Source organism: Acanthaster planci, linkage group LG10 (assembly GCF_054643075.1).
Source record: "Acanthaster planci isolate LZ-2023a linkage group LG10, COTS_SCS, whole genome shotgun sequence".
NCBI lineage: Eukaryota > Metazoa > Echinodermata > Asteroidea > Valvatida > Acanthasteridae > Acanthaster > Acanthaster planci.
Window position 1 is genome coordinate 3,494,285 of NC_141786.1, and position 19,386 is coordinate 3,513,670.

General features: G+C 42.7%; 2 protein-coding genes across 10 annotated transcripts in view; one reads left to right on the forward strand and one right to left on the reverse strand.

The window, feature by feature from the left end:
* The window catches only part of LOC110984320 (protein Aster-B-like), a 36,454-nt gene extending 23,805 nt beyond the window's left edge, over positions 1 to 12,649 (forward strand). For 7 of the 8 annotated variants that reach the window (XM_087142685.1, XM_022244366.2, XM_022244365.2 and 4 more), the window contains 8 exons: positions 143 to 258; positions 712 to 857; positions 1,570 to 1,673; positions 2,455 to 2,619; positions 3,497 to 3,569; positions 3,992 to 4,108; positions 6,148 to 6,268; positions 6,792 to 12,649. In XM_087142685.1, the coding sequence (XP_086998811.1) occupies positions 143 to 258; positions 712 to 857; positions 1,570 to 1,673; positions 2,455 to 2,619; positions 3,497 to 3,569; positions 3,992 to 4,108; positions 6,148 to 6,268; positions 6,792 to 6,902 (953 nt within the window). In that variant the 3' untranslated portion in view covers positions 6,903 to 12,649. The remainder of the gene's footprint in view (positions 1 to 142; positions 259 to 711; positions 858 to 1,569; positions 1,674 to 2,454; positions 2,620 to 3,496; positions 3,570 to 3,991; positions 4,109 to 6,147; positions 6,269 to 6,791) is intronic. The other variant, XM_022244364.2, reaches the window with a different exon arrangement.
* Positions 12,650 to 13,409: 760 nt separating this feature from the next.
* Positions 13,410 to 18,570, reverse strand: LOC110984323 (uncharacterized). 2 transcript variants are annotated; one of them, XM_087142693.1, is made up of 3 exons: positions 18,373 to 18,570; positions 15,327 to 15,422; positions 13,410 to 14,761 (listed from the first exon to the last, which is right to left on the reverse strand). In XM_087142693.1, the coding sequence occupies exons 2-3, from the start codon at positions 15,400 to 15,402 to the stop codon at positions 13,749 to 13,751; spliced, it is 1,089 nt and encodes a 362-aa protein (XP_086998819.1). In that variant the 5' UTR covers positions 15,403 to 15,422; positions 18,373 to 18,570; the 3' UTR covers positions 13,410 to 13,748. The 2 variants fall into 2 exon arrangements, with proteins under 2 accessions (XP_086998819.1, XP_086998818.1); XM_087142692.1 differs by lacking the exon at positions 18,373 to 18,570 and adding an exon at positions 15,980 to 16,367.
* Positions 18,571 to 19,386: the final 816 nt, after the last annotated feature.

The following is a 19,386-nucleotide window of genomic DNA, read 5'->3' on the forward strand; positions in this document are numbered from 1 at the left end:
GTGAGTGGGAAGGGTCTTATGACATTAATTTGGTTTCAACTGGTTCTTGGTTGTCATGCCAACCACATTGGTCTTGATATAGTGCCCTCTGCCATTTCTCTGATGCACTTCTTCCTCTGTTTTTTTGTTGTCATGACATCAGATATTGACATCGGTGAATGGGAGCAGAGTGAGGAGAGGGACGTCAGGAGCGTATCGTACACATTCCACTTGAACAACACCGTGGGGCCAAAGTCGTGTGGTGTGGAGGAGCGTCAAGTAAGTATCCCGGATAACGACAATGATCAGGACAGTGGTGACAATGATGTGCCCTTTGCAGAGAGCATGGCGGCCGGTGATAAAGGAAGCATTTGAAAAGCTTAAATGCACACAGACAGACGTAGGCTTGACAAAGGGGCCTGGGTGACTCACAAAGGGCAAAGGTCACTTTCTGCAAAGAAACAGGTTACCAGCCAAATGCCCATACAAAGTGTATACCTGAAACTGGTCCTCCACTCATGTCTGAGAACTGCTTTTAGAGAAAGGCTTTTCACAATGGTGTCTCTACCTGCTTGGGAAATAATGTGGTGCTTTATTTTTTCAGCGGGTCAGATTATCTCTACATCTGCATGGTTCATGATGTCCTGGCCATTAAAACATTTAATGGCGTAACTTACATGTATTAATAGGTATTTCCTCTCATATGATAATATTTGTTCATTTTTTTGACAGATATTTTTCAAAAACTGGAGTCGGCCCGGCCACAGCTACGTGATCAACCTGGAAGTTTGGCAGAAGGGGGTCCCCTATGCCGATTATTTTTACACTGAGGCACGGATGGTGATCACCAGGGTTTCCAGTTCTAGCTGCCACGTGAGGTGAGAAATTTTGGCTTTAGAGGTCGTTGTGGTTGATCGTGGTGGTGATGACGGTGATGGGGTTGTGTGAAATGACGGTGGTGGTGGAGGTTACTTTGGTGCTGGTTATAGTGGTGATGGTCACGGAGGTGAGTGAAGCACTGGGAGAGGGACGTTTCCTTGTTTTGCCTAATCGAAGGTGAACCACTCTGATACCATGAGGGAAACTCTCCACAAGAGAGAGCGGCCCAATTTCCAGTGCCTTCTTGCTGTGTACATCTCAACACCTTCCCCAGCTTCTGATCTGTTAAATCCTTTGGCAAAACAATTGCCTGTGATCCTTGAATTCACTGGTACTACTTTGGTGTGCTGAAGCATGAAGTGCCATACAGGATAGTACAATGCACATGCTCCGTGCAGCACTTGCACTTTGAAGGGTTAAAGCAATAGTAGCCTAATCCTATTGACCCAAGATGATCGGTGTAAACAAACGGTCAGGCCAGAAGGGCAGTGCTCTTTCCAAGTTCGAGCCTCCCAGCTCAGAAGCTCTCTAGTGGGAGGTGGACAGCATGCAGAGGGAAACCTTTGCTATTAAGGTGTCTACCATAAAATAAGATGCCTCAGGGAGCTACTCCTATGACAAAATATTTTTGAAAAATACTTTGGAGCGGCTGAACAGACTGTCACCACAATTATACATTTACAACATGACTTTTTCTATAATATGTATTAGGGTAACGGCCCATCTCGTCTACAAGAAGTCACCGTGGGGACCCATCAGAAGCTTCATTGAAAGGAACTCGGAGAGTGGCATCAAAGTCAAGCACGTTGAACTAGGTGGGAATTCGTTAGCCTGCTCTGTGTTTTGTGGAGCAGCGTGGTGCCAAATAGCATCTGTGGTACGAACCTGCAGGCAGGCTGACTTGGCACACCTTGGCATATCTTGGCATCTGCATGATGGGGGGGTGGTGGATTGTGGATGGGGGTGGGGGTTTTGGCAGGCGTGTAGCATGCGATGTCGTGGGAAATGCTTGTGACGCATGGATGTGGGGTTAGGGGTCCGAATCCAGCTTTTGGGTGCGTACATGTTGTGACCTTGAGCAAGCCACTGCATCCAACTTGTTGTCTCGTCCTGTGAGGTTGCATAGGAGCTAAGGTGGTTTGAGGGATGATAAAGGCATAATGAACCATGATCAGGTCCCTGAATAATTGCCCCATGTCAAAATTATTACTTTGAACTGGACATGACATGGTGATTCCGCCACAACCGTAATGTCTCAAGAGGTAGCACAGGAGATGTACAAGGTATAAGGACTATTTTGACAGCAGCACATTTTCATGGGCAGTGGACTTAGTGTCAGATAGTAATGTGATTGGACCCATGCATGTCCTTGCTCAGTGTTGCAAGTATGTCATTTGCCTTCCGAGGAAAACAAAATGTGGATGGAATTTCAACGCTTGATTTCCCAGTGTTGGAAATTTGGACGTTTGTGAGGTTTTACGTTTTTTTCATAGTTGATCTCTCCTCCCTACTCTCGTCATATTTTTTCCTTTTGCAGACCCAAAACAGAAAAAATACCAGATCCCGACCAGAACTTTCAACCACTTTTCCTTTCAGACACATACGTCAGACAGCATTTGGAAAGCAGGAAGCCGGCTAAAGATGCCACCAAGAAGGCAAGGAAGAGGAAACTGGCAGGCATGGCTATCAAGGAAGACAAGGAGGAGTTGGCCCGGCCCATCAGGAGGATGGATTCGATGCCAGTAATTAACACCAAATCAAGTGAGCTCAGCAAACTACACTCCAAAAGTGATTTAGCAATATTATGGATCTGATTTTGTAAGCTGTTACCAAAAGTTACAGCTGTGGCTATCTTCAGTATGCTTACCCGTGCAAGTGATTTCATAAGCTGCAGCCAAAACGTTATGGCTACAGCTAGCCATGACATATGTACCTATGGAGGGAAGGTCATAAACTTCATTTAGAAGTTCTTGCTGTGGCTAACTTTAACTTGTGTTTGAATGGATATGAGTTCATGAACCACATTCAAAGGTTATGGCTGTGGTGAGCAATATACATATACACCCATGGAAGTGATTTTGTGAACGGTATCCAATTGTTATGGCTGTGGCTGCCTGTGACAGGTGGGCCCATAGATGCATGTCCTTGCCACAGCTAGTTGATCCAGACATGGCTTATTATGCTCTGTTTGTGTTTGGCACTTAAACTTGAATCAAAGTGTAGTTTGTCAGACTTTCAAAATGTCCAGAACTTCAGAAGTGCTGACTACAAATGGAAGAATTGAGTGAACAACTTTGCAAAGTGGGGGTTTTAAAATCGAAGTGTTCTTTGATTTCATTCTCAGTTTTGAGAATTTAGTACCTCATGTACATGCAGGTCGTTTGTAAAAATTCTAAAATCTCTCCAATTATAGCCAATGCTGACTAAATAAAAAGGGGGGAAAATCATTTTGATGACCTTTGATTTTAGTGCTAGAACCATTCCATATTTGAGCTACGTAGGATGGTCAATTCCGATTTTTCTCATGTGGCACTTGTCCTAGGGCTTTTGACTTTGAATAATAACAAAAGTTATTATTTTTTAACAGAAGCCTTGTATCGTGTACCAGTTCTATGTGTTTTGCTTCTTCTTTTCTCAGCGTTATTAGCAAAATATCTACCTCCTTGGCTTCGGACAGATTCCCGAAACATCATGCTGCTCATATGTATATTGTAAGTACCATTTGAGGGTCGTTAGTACTTTTGACAACATGTAATTAGTGTACAAATAATAGTGGAGGTTCCCACGTTTATGGAAGATCCAAGAAATAAAAGTTGTCTCGGAAAGTCATGGAAAATTGGCCAGTAGACACAAAAGTCATGGAAAAGTCAGGGAACTCAAGATCATGCAAGGGTTCTTTTTAATGGGCCACATTTGATGTGATAGCGGAATAATAATAAATATGATAAATTTACCGCCTATCCTTGCCAATAGTAGTGGCTATCGCTGTCTTCCAGTTCACGTACATGTAACCGGTATCGATGTTTGGACCACACACAACGTGACTCCAAATCCTAATAATGATCAATTTTTTCAGTGCCTGCTTTACGTGCCCAGGACAAGTTTGAATGGAACGTATTTTGTTTCCTCACAGCTTAACTCTCCTGTCAATAGTCAACGTGTCATTGTTTCTGCAACTACAAACCCTAGAGCAGCTAGCAGTCAGAACCGATCATGAATGGTCAGCAGGGAGTTTTGCAGACAGATTCAAGTGAGTGTCGTTTCAAGGGTACAGAGAGTTCTGTTTAACGTAATCTTGACTTAGCCTCTTTAATCTTCTGAATTTGCAAAACTTTAACATGTTAACTTCATGGCCAACGCATCGCAAGTTTGGTTTTTGCTGACTTTGCAGAGGCTATAGGCAGTGAGTACTTTTGCTGATTGGTAACAGTGGAAATCTCACTACCCAAGAAATCATTGGCTCTGGGAAAGCACTGGGTCTTTTCAACTTGTTAGTACTTACCGTATATTTCATTATGTTGCAGTGTGTTACTTTGTTTTCATTTCCGGCTGAAGGTGCTGAGGCGGTTTGGGTTTATAAGAGTACCAAAATGAGTACGTCACATGCACATGTGTACGTGTAAAAGGCATTGGCGCCAGAACCTGCACATTAACTAACAGGCACCTATCCCATTTGCTGCACTTCCTGGTTCAAAATCACACTTCTATACGTGAATCTACACAGGTTTTATAGCATATTTCTTGGCTTGGCTCCGGCAAAAGGAAATCCCAGATCCGGCATCGGGGAAAGGAACAAAATAAATTATTTTATCGTCACTGGGGGAAAACTCTCAGATGCATTGGAGTGGTTGCATATTTGCCATGCAAAATCAGTGGTCAAGTACTGTACTCTGTCTGTACCAAAACATATATATACATGTACATGGTGTTAACCACTTGCTGCCGGGGAATCCTGTTTGAGCACCATGGGTTTTATAGGCAGAGCCGGGGTGCCCGAAATGGGACAAAAGAGCTGGCCTATGTAACAGAAGACCGTACTCGGAACAAAAAACTTGCTGCTGGGAATTGCCATCTTTTTTCTGTTTTTAAACAGTATACCAATGTTTTAGGCATAGCTTGCCCGCTGACTAGCACCACGGACAAAAGTGCTCCAGGGCTGCATGCTAATCCAACTGGGTTTGAAAAGACGCCACTCGCATTCACTGGGGACAAAGGAAATAATGCAACACCTCACAATGCTGGGCTCTCTTTACAGGGCGGCAGGCCTTGCTGAAATATTCAGGAGTCAATGAAGGTTACCTCTCAGCTTATAGCAGCCACCAAACAGTCATTCGTGTGGGTGTAAACATCCATTAAAAGAAATGTTGAAAATTTGAAGAATTTTGAAAACTAAAAATATTGAAAAATACCCATATGTGTGCACTGCATTTTAAAAAAGCACCCGGCAGCATGTGGTTAATACAGCAAAGATGTGGGCGTATCTGGTTTTTTTCCTCTGTGAACCAAAGAAAGCTATCTGGAGAAGGATTCATATCTCATTTATACCGTCATTTGCAACAGTTTAAGATCACCTGGAATTATTTGGTATTCCTGTCATTGGTCCAGCATTACATTGTCTCATTGAATGACTTACAGTGGTGCATAACGTCAGTTTAACGCTGTATACTAGTACATGTACCTATTTGAATGAATCGTTTTGCAAAGGCAGGTCTTATATGATGTTTTGTCCGTAAGGCATCTTGGGTTAAAAAAAAGCAAGTGGAAGTAATCAGAAATAAAGGAGGGCAGACTAAATATTAGACTATTAACATTTCAAATTAGGGAAATGTAGTCAAATAGGTGTTTAATTAAGACACAAAGGTTACACACTGAAAATAAACATAAGTTGCCATGATTGATTGGTTTAAGTTTGGTTTTTCTTCAGGTTAATGTGTTTTGTATGGGTGGTCCTCGCCTTCTGCAATTGACTGTACATGTACGGGTACATGTATAACTGATTAAAGATCTTTGCGGTGCACTTCCAAATGGATGAACCAGCCCAGTCACTGGCCTCTACAGGGTTGCTAGTTCTTAGGCTGAAGCCTGATTTCAGGCTTTTTCTTCTGAAATAAATGGCTAACTTCAGGCCTTCACCATGTTACATTGAAGCGTCCCTGGACAAGAGCCTGTCTTAGTAACCCTGGACTTTACGATGGTCAATAGCATTGTTCCTCTCCGCACCGCTGCATTTCGTGACTTTTCTGATGTGAAATACTCATTTCCCCCCGCATTTTACATTTTCTTTTACAGAGATGTTCCCCAAACCAAAGAAGAGTGGTCAGTTTTACTCCAGAAGCAGTTATATTACCACGAGTTAGAGATGGAACGGTGGCGTGAGGTGCTAGGACTCTGCATCGAACTCATGAAAAAGGTATAAACCTCAGGAAAGATAGCTGCATCTCACAACAAGGGCTTTGCCATGTGAAAAAAAGCATGATGGTATACTTGGTTAGCAAAGTGGTCTACCTCGCATCCTTGGGTATTGCGTACAGAGCATCTCATATTTCAGACAGGGCCCCCTCATGAGAAAGTTGGGGCGTGGCTCAGTGCAAGGTGCACCTCATGAGGCGAGATGTTGTATGCCTGAAAAGAGCATTGCACCTCATGAGAAATTAGCATTGTTTACCCTATGAAGTCATGCTCCTTGGTAAAAGTGGTATGGCAACTCAGTGGTGTGGTTTACATTGTGAACAGTATGTAACTTCACAGGAACGTGTTTGTCTTTCCCCTTAGGGAGTTTTATTTTCCCCTCTTGGCGTTTCATGGAAAAGGCAAACGACCTCCAGAAATTTGCATCATCGAATCAATCCTGCCAAAACTTCTTGAAAAAAGTGGTTAAGTTAGTGAGAAATCTTCACCAATTTGGATCCTCTGATTGTTGTATCATTTCACAGATGGAACTGACATTACAAGAACTCCACACGGGCATCAAACCCACCAGGATACCAGACTTGGACAAGGTCCTCCAGCACATGAAGGAGGGGGCTCATGACCCTGAAGAGTGACCGTGTACTCGTACCTCGGGGAGAGAAATTGTACGACAGCAAGCTTGGGTGAGAGGGTTTGGGAATACTTTGTAAATGGTGAACAGATAGCATTGTGGGCTGCACTGCCCAAAGGGAGGATCTGCAGATGACACTGTGTGGCCTAAACAAGAATACCAGTGATGGACAAGTGTGAGTGACACTCAACGTGCATGGCCAAATTTTCAACATGATGTGCACATATGTGTATGATTTTCACTTTTAAAAGAGCTGCATAGGTGCCGAAGTGCATGTCACGTTCTATATGGACATGTGTGTGCAGTGGTTCTCAAGTGAATGACACCAAGTACGTGTGACTAAATTTCCAGCAGAATGTGTACAAATATAGGATCTTACTCAGACGGGAAGCCACCCTTGACCATGTGCTGAAATGCCTTTCGGTACGGTTCCTCAACGCTGAGAGTGCCATTATGCAGAAAGGTTAAACGCCAACCCAGTGTCGGTTGGAGCAAGAAAGAGGACTGATTCTTAAATCAATGCAAGGCAACTGAAACAAAGTTGATCTTTGGCAAGAGCTTCTCCCTGAGATTCCAGGATGTTCTCATACAGAGTCAACTCTGATGACATTCTTCGAGTGTTTGCCACTGACGTGCAGTCAGTGCCCAGATGTTATCAACAGCTACGATTAACATGTTAAAAGTGGCCGACACAATGCAGTAGAACCCTGTTTCTCCACATCTGCTGGTGATCTCGTTGATGTGTATCGGTGGTGAAAAACTGGAGCTTCGGACCAGAGAAACCTGGCCCATTCGTCTTTTTTATAAAGAGGAATAGAATATGGTTATATTTTTATTTCTTACGATTAATTCCCATTCAATGAGCAGGAGTTTTATAATTTGATACATTTTTACTCGAGTGGGGTGTCATCCCGGCATACACCCCCCCTGGGGATTCAACTCAGACGATACATAATCGTTACGAAATAGTGATACCAAATACACTTAGTCTCCAAATATAGACATTCCCTCCGTAACAATGCAGTTGTCATGGAACTGTCATCAGAGAGGTTGTTGATTGCTGAATGACGTCTATGTCATGACTATTTAAAAAGATAAAATTTCTTTCAAAAGAGGCAAATTTCCGAGACCTGTTTTAAAAATTGCTTTCACACCCCTCTGAGGCCAGGTCGTTTTGTCCATACATTGTCAGGAGAGAGTAGGGGAGTCAGGTTGGTGTGGTGGCTCTCTCCCTAGCCTTCCACCTCTGCAGCCCCGGGGTTTGAATCCCAACCAGGCCGACATGTGGATTGGGCTTTCAGTCCCTGCCTCATTTCACGGGTGTCCGTGGCATGTTTACCTGGGTTTTTCCTCCCACCTCTAAATCACAAAGAAGCGATCAGAAATCAACAGCCTCATTTAATCAGACAGGTAATAAGGTACGTGTACTCTTGTAAACTTATTCTGATACTTTTTTCCAAGCAAAACCAAAATTGAGAGAGAAACTTCAGGGTTAATGTTTTTTCCAGGATGGTAGGCTGTGTCACCTTTATTGTCAAAACTGAAAACACCAAGGTTTTACATTGATCGTTCCGCTGCCCCAAAGGATTGCTTTGTAGCTGTGGACAAGCCTACCATGACAACTGGTACTCCAAGAGATGCTCCTGAGACCAAAAATTGAAGATGTACCATTTTCAGATTGGCCTAGAATATCATTTTTAAATGGTGCTGCCTAGTGAATTGATGTTGAATAGGTTGGCAGTGTCTGACTAATTGGGCTGTGGCTTAAACTTACACAAATGTGTATGATAGTTGATGATAGTGGCTGCAGCGACTATCCACAGTATTGTATGTAATTTGAAGCCACAGCCAAGTAACTTGGGCTCTGCCTATTTGTTTTCATATTTAAACACTCTGATCAAGACATGGTAAAGTTTATACCTATATAGGGACATTTCCAAAACCTGTGTGTGGTTCTAAGCTTCAGGTGCGAGCCCAATTTTAAGGTGTTGGACACCTGGCTTTAAAGACTTCCTGGGAAAATTAGGGATTGTCAGATCCTGTAGGCATGATAGTACGTTTTTCAAGTCTGTTACTTGATGTGCTGTAGCATTTAGTATTGTTTCAACTTGCACCTTCCCAATCTTCTTCCCACTGGCATTTTCCTGACATGAGGCGATATTTTGGAATGTCATGATACAGTTTGAACATTCTAGGCTTCTAGTTGTGATGGGATCTCACAAAAGTCCTGTGTAGGTTCTTTATTCCAGGTATTTCGCTTTGGAAAGGGAAAACTGAGCAGTTAGTTTGGCGATATCTCTGGTTTGGCTTCTGGATGAAAACGGGCATTGCGCTGAAACTTTGCTTGGTGGTAGCATCAAGGAGTGAAGGTGTGCAGTATCATCATATGACTGTTGGCCTCGAGCTACATCAAGAGAGGGCACTATTTTCTCAGCTGTGGAGGCTCCTCTGTAGGCAGTGGCGTAACCACTGGGGGGGATGTGCCCCCTAAATTCCCGTATGGCCCCGCCCCCGAAAAAAGGGATGAATGTATATTGAACAAGGCTAACAAAAGCTTGCCCCCAAAACCACACCACTGAAAGCTGTCCCCCCCCAGTAAAATCCTAGGTACGCCACTGACCGTAGGGCATTGCAGTGGTCGAAAACCTGGAGGATTCCAGTGGATTTGGAGCAAGGAGCCCGCGTGCAAGATGCTGTCCCAGGGGCCTTCAGCTTCAAACCGAGCAGTTACTTGCGACTGACTTTGGTAGGTTGGGTCGATTACAGTTACGAAGGCACCGACGAAGCCAGAGCACTGTCAGCGATACCAAAGCCACAGACGGGGGCCGTCTCGGTACATAGCCCCGACTGCACCGTACAGATAATTATGAATGAAATAATGTGCAAATTAATGTGTATAATTCAAGACATTTTTCCTGGCAGACTCACCACTGTAAGACACAGCCATTTCAAATCTTCCAAGAATTCTTTCCTTTCATGCAAAAAATGTTTATTTTACTTTAAAAAAGTTACAGTTAAAAAAAAAGGACAGGAGAAATTGAAACTATGTTTAAATCACCATTGCGGTTTTCTTGAAAGGTATTTATTAAGAGATTATATCCGTAAATTTGTTATATACTTTGTACAGTGTAATACCCACTTTAAAAAATAAAACCGCTCTGTAGATTAATTGTCGTGCTACGGTACACTAAATGCATAATGCACACATGATATTGTCTAGTGTTAGCACATTGTGGTCTAGTGTAATAGCAGTTTTAAGCAGCTAAAGATTGATGTTTCCTGGAATGGTAATTTTGGGCTCAGAGCTGATGTCCATGGGCATGATGACAAGGATTTGTTTGCCAGTTTGCGAAGTAGTTTTAACCAGTAGCAATGGAGGGGGGTATATGTCGGTTTCCCTAGGAAATTGCTGATTTCCCTCCCCTTTCATATGTTTTCATTACTTTTGCTTTAAAAAAATGTTAGATGGGGGATAAGCCCAAGTTGACGAAAGTTGAGTGGTAATGACGTGACCAAAACTACTTGTGACCCGTCAAGACAAAATGAGCGTCAAGCTGCACCAACTAAATTTGAAGGGAGTTTCAGTTATTCTGTTTTGTAATATTTTTGATGATCTTAAGAGGATCAGATTTTTTTACACTCATTGTCTTGACACTGACGATAGCATTATTTTTGCTCGATCAGAAATGTTGAAACTCTCGGAAACAAAGACGCAAAGCTGCCGGAATAATGTCGCATTTGAGTCACTCTTCGTTTTACTAATGGTAAACTCTTTTTCTATTGGATTAAAAATACCAATATCTCAATTTCCAAAAAATCTGACTTTCAGCTCATTTTGTCGCGACAAGTCAGGATTGTGTGTGCCCTTTCATATATGCAATATCAAAGACGCTTTACGAGACTGTGTGTGATGCAGCAGCTTATGATGTACTGGTTTCGTGTTTCGTAGGCTGAATTGTCAGAGATGCAGCCTAAGCAGATTTCACAGGTGCAAATGTACAGGTGCAAATGTACAGGTGCAAATGTACAGGTTGAACTTCGTATGTAGAGTTATTACTGAGTTATTACTGAGTTCATGTTTTGGCAGGCGGTACCGTTTCACTTTGGGGGAAAAACAGTCAGTTTAGGGCTGGCCCTAAATTTTGTTCGACAAAGTCTATGGCACACTGTGGATATTTTCTTGTGTTTTAAGCAGAGTGCAAAAGAGGACGACTAGCCGTGAGTTGGAAAACCAGGCAATCGGTAAGGTTGCAAAAGAAACGCAAAGTCAGATGCTGGACAGGGTCCGAAAATGCAATGGCTTGGCATCCCCGAACTATATTGAGGCGTCCGGGGGTAAGGTCCCCCGGTAACATGTTTTGAAAAGGACATCAAAGTCTTCAATATGGTTTCCCCAAAGACAAATCCAAAACTTCTGTATTTTGCTTGTTTAAAGAGTAAAATTCTCTGCGTACGCCCTCACTGGACACGCTAATCATATTATTTACACAATCCTTTTCTCATGTTTGCACTCAGCGTTGCATCTCCCAGAAGTATGTCCGCTTCGCCATCTTTGAGGTGCAGTCTATTGAACGTTTCTGGTGGAAATAAGGGACTTTCCTTGTACAATAAAAACGACCTCCACAGGGTGAGAGTATCCGAGAACAAACCGCGGCCTCTGCGAAGCAATACTTTTCAGCTGGAGTTTGTGGTACTAATTCCGATGGTTTTTTTTTTTTGGGGGGGGCAAAGCCTGCAGCAAACAGATGTTCCTTTCATATCTGGCTGCATTTATGTTTATACACCTTTGTATAGTGTGTTTTGTATTTATGTATTTTTCTTAATGGCGGAATCATTTATATGAATCAATCGCCCTAAACCCATCCTACCACCGGAATAACTACCGTATGTAACTTACCGTGTGTGGTATCCATTACCAAGCACTGAGCAGATATCTGTACAATATTGCCTTGATAATACCAGAACAATAGTAGATATATTATGCACCTGAAACTGTAGCCAGTATTTTGTATTGGTTAGAAAATTAGTTTCTTAAAAAGGTGGTCTCCAGTTTTCATTTGAGACCTTTGTGCAATTCAATTAAGATTTTCATTTTAGGCAAATGGTTTTACGTTGGCAGTGATTCGACAGTAATCGACACCAATCGACAGTGGTTTTCAGCAGGGTATAAGATGTAGTTGGTATAAAATAGAATAATTATTGAATTGTGGGCTATCAAGATGTTTAACGGCGTAGTTTCCGTGACTCTTAGAAATTGCGCTGAAACTGACGTCATACACAAATCGTCATTACGGGATGGTTTTTATTTATGACAATGAATAATTTAAAATATGTGATTTATTCATATGTTCTAAGCAGCGTTTCAAAACGTGAAAATGAGGAATGGAACCCCAGAAGATCTGGCACCACTCTCATTTGATAAATTACATCGAGTATGATAGATTCAGGGGACCTGATCAAAAATAGCTTCCTTTATGCATAAGGTCTTCGAAGAATACTGTTACAACGCCCAAGACATTAATAATGCATTTCGTTTTATTTTCTGCATATTGATGGTGGATGTTGCAACTCTACATTTGAGGCCAATATCAAGACGATACGAGACCAGATAAAGTCAAATTAAATGTATAATATATGAATTGTTACGATAAACGTAAAGGATTGGGTATGGAAATGTAAAGAAGTTTTGTAAATACGATTGTCAGAAGTTGAGAAAATATTCAATAAAATGCTACGATTTGCTTTTTTTTACAGGCAGTTTGTGATTTGAGTACATAAACGGGTTAAGTCGTGCCTTAAGCAAACTGTGTGGTTAATTCAACACAAACCCTGTCGTTAACAGTTTCCCTGAAGTGCCAACCAGTAATGTTGTGTTTTATATTACCCATCCAATCCCCTGATAGAACGAGAATGTCGAAGAGGTTTATTACTCGAGGGATTTTACATGAACAACTCAATACGAGGTCCTCACCGCCGTTTTTCTTTCCATTCAAAGCAATACAATCCTTATGAGAAACGAGCGAGCAATAGTACTTTCATACCTTAGGGATCAGCTATTTGATAAATCAGCTCTATGATATGGAAACTGTGTGAACATAAAAGCTTTCGGGACGGCGGCATTGATTTACGATATCACAAATGCGAAACAGGCGCCTTTGGAGAGCTCACGTGAGTGAAAATGGTAAGCTGACGTCAGGGGTGACGAATACTGATGGTTCTTGCAAAGAACATTGGAATTTGACAGAAAAATAACACTCGCGTCTAGGAGCACGGACGGAATCTGATTGGAGCCCAGATCGATGGTTAAAAGGTCGAAATACTGATACTATTTAACGCATTACTTCAAACTTCCCAAAAGGAATCCTGTAATATTCCCAAAGCAATTGTCAGGGTGAAAAAAGTACATGTATGTGTACTTTCTTCTCGTAAGAAAGCTGATACATGTATGTGTACTTTCTTCTCGTAAGAAAGCTGATACATGTATGTGTACTTTCTTCTCGTAAGAAAGCTGATACTTAGAATCATTTCTAGCGACTAATTTAGTGTGTCACCCTGTTGACTTTGGTCATTAAGGAAGCCATTGATATTTGAACTAGGCCTACTCGGGTTCAAACACACAGTTCGATTTATTAGGGCTATGGCTAAAGTAAGTAGTAAAACACGAGCTGTGGGAAGTGGCTTCATCCGTTGCTGGTCAGTGGTTTACGTAGCTGCGCACATTACACCCAGGCGCAGCCATGTCAAGTTGGCACAGTTCTAGTATCTACACAGTACGCATGCCCAAATTAGCTGGCTGTACAATGTCGTCATGCTCTTTCACCTAGCTCCATCTCAGGATTGTTTTGTATTACTATTTATCAAGCCACATGCCACATTTCTTCATCATCTCCATCTTCTTGTCGTGCCCCGGGATCCAGGTTGCGTGGAACACGACAGCCTCGCTCATGTCGAAACACGTGTTGTTACGCGTGGCGTATAGTCTACCACCTGGGAAGTTCTTGTCCAGTAGATGTCGTATCCTCAGCCTCGGGACTTTCTTTTTTCTAATGATTTGATTCAGAATGGCTTGGTCTTGCTCGTGTTTAGTCTGCGTTTCCATGGCCCGAATCCATGTCTTGAGCAACTGCACTGTCCGTTCTGTAGGCCTGTAGTACATGCAACCACCATTGTAAGGACCCCATTTGGGGGAATCCCGAATCAAGGCAACGTCAAAATCACCTTCAAAGTAAGGAAACGGGTCTCGGAACCAGTAAGTGTCCACATCCACGAAGAACAAATCAAACCCTTGCTGTATGAATCCCAACACATACTTTGCTCTACGATTGATGAAGTTCACGTACTCGTTTGTCCCGAAGTCGATGGCCGCTCCTTTGGAAGGTAGCTCGCCCGACTCTGGTTTGATAACGTGCAGTCCTGGGTACATTTTGTCACCGGTCTCTGAAAGCACACGAAACGCCTCCTCGTCTTCGGCAACTATCGTCATGTTTGCGGGAGCACCCGTTTGAACAATGCTCCTCAGGACATTCTCGGTGAAATCCAGGAATCCGGAGTTGGTTGTTGTCAGGACGACTCTTCTCTGAGGTGTAGAATGGCTGCTGCTCCCCGAGGCCGGCGCATGCGCAGGAGACTTACTACGCGAGCTCCCGCTATCCAATAGGTCCTGATGTGGGTTGACACGTGGGTTACCATTGGCTGGTTGATGGGCGGCTGTTGGGCCTGTGAAACCATCACTGACAGATGATATGACGGGCAGACGGGGAGTCTCCATGCTGTCAAGTCGGGGATTTTTGCGATCCGTAACCAATGGCTCGGATGTTGCAATTGTCCTGGGATTCCAAGGGTGAAGCCGCTGTACTTGCTTTGCTGGGGGGAAAGTGCCATATTTCATTATCATGTAAGCAGTGTTCAAAGCCAGGCCTGCATCTGCAACGCATACATGTACGCTCTGACTGAAGCTGTTGAGACAAGTAGGCCTATATTGTTTTTCAAAGTCGGGAAGTTAATTTTCATGAAATGCCCCCACAACGAAGCTTTCACAAAATTGGTAGGCCCATTAAACATCAGCCACCACATAGTAACGCTTGGTCTGAAATTTGAAACGTGGCATACACAGTGTCGCTCAGCAAGGAGCAGAGTAAAATGATTTGCACATGTACACGATTTCATGCACAGGGACCTGATAATAGCGACCCCGCCCCAAACTATATAAATGGATTGAATGCTTGAAGACTGACTTGGACCCACAACTGCGAGCCCTTCAATTTTGGCCACCTAGTGCCGAGTAGTTTAAGGGCTACCATCGACACCAATTCGTCATCATCATAATTATGATGCTTGTTTAGAAGGAGAGTTAGTCGGCCCTGGTAAAATGGTTTAGAACGAATACAATGTTCGAAAAGGCTGATTTCTTTCGGATTCTGACACTTACTGCTGAAAATGATGACCACAAGAACAGCGCACGCAGCTAAGCTGAGACGTGTTTTCCCGCTCAATAGTTTCTTCATTTGGCTTCGCTGGGCACACACTGTGAGCGGAAAGACAAGGACAGAATAATAACGCTGGCCCGGTAACACCTCTTATGTAACCTTAATACTTTGCGATGTGGAATGGGAGAGATGTAAATAGTTCCTGGGGGAGACATTAATCGATTTCATGTTGACAACTTGCTGTTTAGCTTTACTCCTTGAATGCGATTGCAAAGAAATGTAGAGATCCGGGCTTTGTGTTGTCTCGTGTGACAGATTCTGATGGGATACAATATCATAGGCTCTAGCAAAATCCAAGACGGATGAATTTGAATGCAAACGATGGGACAGTTCACTCCTACAGAAAAAGTCCTTCCGTTTTTTAAGAAAGGAACAGGGATCCGGCTGACCATCACAATCAGTGACAAGTTTCTATTTAGGGAAATTATACATACCCTCACTGCGTCTCTTATTTTTTTTACAATGACTTTCCCATCAGCCTCCAGGACCATTACATGTAGAAAAGAGAGTGGTACGTTTTTTTGTTGACCATGTCCCATGCACGTCGTTCAGCCATTTTGGTAATGGACAAGGGAAAAAGGTGCCAGTAACCTACCTGTTGATTTGGCCAAGTTATGTTTCCATTCCTCCTGCAGCCAACGAGTAATCCCAACTATGTACACCCCGCCACACGTAAAGACGCGGTGCTGGATGGATGTGTCCTACCATGGTTCTAGATGTACTGCGCTGTCAGTTTAGTCCACTCCTTTTCAACAGGATTGCCGATCAATAAAGTCATTGATAGCGCCATTGTTCGGTGATATTGCGGAATGACCTCAAGAAGTGGACCGCTTAGTCTTTGTTCAAGACGCTATGGCCGAAAGACGAACCCTGATACTCACGCCCGTTATAGCTTTTTCAACAAAATAAATAAATAAATAAATCGTATAATGACCACACAAGGAGATGTTACATATATATAAATCTAGTACACGTTAAATCGCGAAATCTATTGACGACTTTTAAATGTCGCGATTGTAAATTTAGTTTTACGCTTGTTCGAAGACAAAATTAAAATATTAATCTCTTGGCAGGTTGCGCAGAGTTGAAATAACTGTATCTAGGAAAACGTGCAGGATTCTGCAAACAACTGCATACATTTGCCATCTGGTGACCATTTCATTAACTCTTGTATCCACATCTATAAAAAATCTTCCAAAACTACCTAAGTTTATCTAAGTGTAAATATGAAATGAATTTTCGAGAATAGGTCTTGTACGTGGAGTATTATCCTTCGATAAATGACCTCTTGGTTAGGCCTTTTGCAGTTTCTGTGCTAGCTCAACTGCATTAACCTAGGACCGATGGTGCCGGAAGTGAAAGGTCGTTCATGAAATTTATTTTTACCAATCTCCGGTGTCATTTCCAAAACAGTGCTTGAGGAACACAAAGGTAACATTCCAACATGAGTGTTCCATGGGATTGTTTTAGTCAGGAATTATTCTTCCAAAAATATTGAACGTGATAGGATGGCCTCATGTAAAATCCCCATATGCGGACCGTGCAAGGGCTCCCAAAGCTTGATGAGTGATTTGTTGTTACTTTCGGGCTCTATTCTGTCGGCAGCCTTGTTCTGATTGGTCCACATTTATGACGTCACCGGCAATACCCGTCAATATAGCTATATAAACCAGTCCAATAATAATGCCTATACACCAGTGAGCTCTCTGTCAAAACACATACGGCCAATGACACTGGTGGCCCGACTCGATCACAATGTACAGCATTTTCACGTTATTAATCCGACTGTAGAGTCGGAGTGTTCTTATACGTGGCGCACCACGATACCTTAAATTTTGTGTTGAAAAACGTCAAATTCCCTGACTTGGTGCACTTAAAAAAAAAATCAGAAAATCTCACACTGACATTTAAAAAGTTCTTCAAAGTCCTTGTTCTTTTGGTATTCATATTTTGTAAATGTGTGTCATAAAACACATTAGGTACTGGCATAATGCGGCCATGCACTTACATACTTGTCTATTGCGGTGGCTCTGAAGGGACATTCCCAAGAGTCGAAATTAACTTCAATTTTCAAGTCAGAACTCACGACTTGCCGCAAGTCGCACACTATAGACGTCAATATTTTTGACCCGGACAGCAAATCAGGAACTTCGGACGTGAATAGTAACGTCAATATTCGCGAAGTGGGGCATTAAGTGGTGAATTTCTGGGACAATTTTGAGGTCGATATTGATGATTGGTGAGTTTTCGTCAGAGCAACCATAGTTTAAGTCCCCTCAGGTCTGTGGGTGACCAAAATTTGCCATGTTTCCTTTGACCTCGGAAAATAAAAATGTTAGACCCTCTTGGCCACTTGGAGTATCCCAGGGCGAATAGACGTGCACTCGTGACCATCTGTACCATTGATCTATGCATAATGGGCCGAGTTTGGGGGCAGACATGAATTTTTGCAAAGCTTAATTGTTAGCGGGCTTAAATTTGTTGGTAAACGTTAAAGCTGCATGGAGCTGTTTGGACAACTCTGGCAATATTTCGAGAATATTCACCAATGGATGCCAAATGATTGAGTGCTCTTTTCCTCGAAGCCACACGCTGGGTGTAAATCCCCGGGATATGGAATATCCCTGGGGATTTTCTGTGGTGAAAATTTGTTGATTGCGAAGACTTTTCGGAATTCCCAACAACTGAAACATTCAGTAGCACTAAAAAGGGAGATCATAAACAAAAAAAGTCATTAATATGCCTGTCTAGTGTAAGATCCCACAGGAATGTAATAAATTTACAGATGTACATGTAGAGCATGATCTAAACCTCCCTGTAGAGTATAATATCATCATGTTGTCAGCATCCGTCCACCTTTTAAAATTTCCAATTTCCAGGGCCGGACAAGTCATTCCTCACCCCCCATCTCCCCGCAATTTCAGGCACAAATTTACGTTTGCCACTGCGCTATGTTTCACATCGGAGAAGAAAGGGAATTAAGCATACCTGTTGATTTCGTGCAGGTTCCGTGGTCGGTGGTGTAGGCCTACGCTAAACGAACATGGAATCTTGGCGACTTCATTTTTTTTCCCCTCCTGCGATGGTTCAGGCATGAATGAACGAGAGGCCTTGCTCTGTGCCTTGCTCTAAGGCTCGACACGGCGGGCGGACTTAAGCTGTTGTTGAGAGCTTCTCAACAATGGCAGCGAGTGCTCGCTGAGACCCGTAGGCCTAGTTTGATTACGTAATGGACTCTTCAGTCTCTGACCCTTAGTCTTGATGCAAGACGCAGATTTTCAATAGTGCAACCGAAACTCATATCAAGAAAAACGGCACTGTTACACACATAGCACTATCACACGCCCGTAGATGTCTTGGCCGGTGTTGTATGATAATTCTGTGACAAATGAACCCCTTCTCTTCTTCTGTGTTGAATGAATCTTGGGAATCCCTTTCAAATCTTAGGGGACACAGTATAGACGCAATGGCCCATTGGGTGTAGGCCTATAACTCATGCAACACACAGCGAGTCCCCTTTTCCATCTAATGTGCTTGGTACCTGTTTTGTTTCATTTGACTCAAGCATAAAACTCAACTTGGGCTTACACCCTGACAGAACGACCGTGGCCATAGAGTCCGTTTTATAATCCTGGTGGTGCTTAGGCTGTGGTGATTAAGTCATATTGATGGGGAATCATGATAACTCATGAGCAGTTTGATAAGTGCAAGTTTTTTTCATTTGAATTTGGGAAAGGGCCAACTTGTCGAAACGCTATCCAGAGACTATCCTTTTAAATCCAGGAAGTTTCCCCCAAATTCTGTCGTCCTCCCTTTTGCGGAACCGATCATATTTGAAGGGTACTTGTCTATGTTTTATTTCTTTCCTCATTTGTACCATTTTGGGACAGACCCTACAAACGTTTGCTCTTATGGGAAGTAAATTATATTAATTTATAAAGAAAAAAGGTTTCAACTCAAACTTTAATGTCCTCCTCTCATTATGCTGATGCTGCAATCTTC